This window comes from Austrofundulus limnaeus, unplaced genomic scaffold (assembly GCF_001266775.1).
Source record: "Austrofundulus limnaeus strain Quisiro unplaced genomic scaffold, Austrofundulus_limnaeus-1.0 Scaffold412, whole genome shotgun sequence".
NCBI classification, from domain to species: Eukaryota; Metazoa; Chordata; class Actinopteri; order Cyprinodontiformes; family Rivulidae; genus Austrofundulus; species Austrofundulus limnaeus.
In genome coordinates this window covers 67,949-69,826 of record NW_013952814.1, presented here as the reverse complement: position 1 = coordinate 69,826, position 1,878 = coordinate 67,949, and the positions used below count along the sequence as shown (strand labels likewise).

The following is a 1,878-nucleotide window of genomic DNA, read 5'->3' as shown; positions in this document are numbered from 1 at the left end:
TGCCAGAGGGTGCCACTGTGTGCCAGAGGGTGCCAGAGGGTGCCACTGTGTGCCACTGTGTGCCACAGGGTGCCAGAGGGTGCCACAGTGTGCCACTGTGTGCCAGAGGGTGCCACTGTGTGCCACTGTGTGCCACAGGGTGCCAGAGGGTGCCACTGTGTGCCACTGTGTGCCACAGTGTGCCACTGTGTGCCACTGTGTGCCACTGTGTGCCACAGGCTGCCAGAGGTTGCCACAGACTGCCACGGGGTGCGAGAGGCTGCCAGACCATCTTCCGCAGCCGCTGCTGCTGTTTTGGGGGAAGCCATTGATGATTTTCAGCAAAACGAGTTATCATAAATATTACTGTAGATCTTTATAGATGATTTTTTGATGATGATATTGTTTAATAAACTGTGAAAGACCTGTAATATAAAGGGCCTGGATTTACTTGAAATAAAAAATTAATAATTTTTTTTATAGACGAATAATGTGAATATTTATTCAGAAAATGAAAACTAAAAATTAGTAAACACACTGGCAGTCTGTGGAAATCMTTGGCCAGGAAGGTGCAACAGAASCTAATATCTGCTAGTCAATTCAATAATTAACAGTGATTACTTYAGCGTTGTATAAGCTAATTTTAATTATACTGTAAATTTTTTAGTTAGCTTCAGTTCTGGTCAGAGTACAAAAGAGTATTAGGGCTACTAAAAAAAATTAAAAAGAAAAGAATGAAATTCTCAGTTCAGTCTCCCTCCTGCCTGCCCTCTCTCCGAAGAGACTCGTTGTTGTATCGTAACCTCGTCAGGACTAAGACTCTCTCCCATGGAGTCTTTTTCGTTCACAAATAAGTGTTAAAGTGTAATATATTATTGTTTTTGTTAATATCAATTTTTACATAATCARCCATTATTGTTTGCTTTTTTGCCAATATGTATTCAAATTTTGGATTTTGATTACTCTGACAATTTACTAACAGCTGCGTTCAAATGCATACTGTTAGTGGTACTCTTTTTACTAAATCATTTTTAAAAATACAACATGAAAATAATTTAAATTTAATAATGAATAAAATGTGTTTGTGATTTCAGGGCCCTGTATCCTTCAGCGCCAAGCTGCAGTTTTTGGATCAGCATCAGCAGAAAACCTCAGAGGTCTGAGTCAAATGCAACAAGCAGWGGAGAGAGGTGGAGCAGGTCAAACACAGCCTCATACTGGAGCATGCCAAGTGGATCCAAGAGTGTCAGTAGCACTATAATTAATCTACAGAAATGCTTTACCCATATGATCCTAAAAGTCACAACAGTGTTCCAACTGTTGGAGTATTGTTATACTTACTCTGTATTTACAACACTCGGCTGACGTGACAAAAAAATAAGTTAGGGAGAAAGACCCACCTTGGTGATTTTTAACATGTTTAATTCAAAAAGAAATGTCAAGCAGAACATCTCAGGAATGAGACAGAACCAAACAGTAGGATGTCTCACCTCAGATTGTCAGAGCGCTCATTTGAACAAAACTTATTAAAACACAACAACACCCTCAGTCTGATTAAGACTATCGCTTAAAGAGCAGCACAACCAAACATATTCATTTCTAACTTTTAGAAATCCATAATCCTTAGTCTTACCACTGGTATATACAATGAACAAACACTTTGCTGTGCTCACACATGATCCTGGTTGTTTTCAGTGACTTTTAGTGTGTGAAATTAAGGATTGCAACAGAGATTCAAGGATAAATGTAGAATCAGACATCTGGTTCTGTGTTCACACCACACGTTTGTGTGAATTCTTCATGATCARGTGACAATGTTCAGGCGTAAAATAAAATTAAAGCTGAGTTTTGTGACAAATTCATAAGCTTCTCTCTATATGTTCGTAGTCATGAATATGG

The 1,878-nt window shown here is 39.0% G+C and overlaps 1 protein-coding gene across 1 annotated transcript in view; it reads left to right on the top strand.

The window, feature by feature from the left end:
• LOC106528909 (kinesin-like protein KIF26B) overlaps positions 1-1,878 on the top strand; it is a gene marked incomplete in the record, with an annotated part of 74,705 nt that overhangs the window by 60,768 nt on the left and 12,059 nt on the right. The window contains 1 exon segment of the mRNA XM_014024193.1: positions 1,074-1,224. Within this exon segment, the coding sequence (XP_013879647.1) occupies positions 1,074-1,224 (151 nt within the window).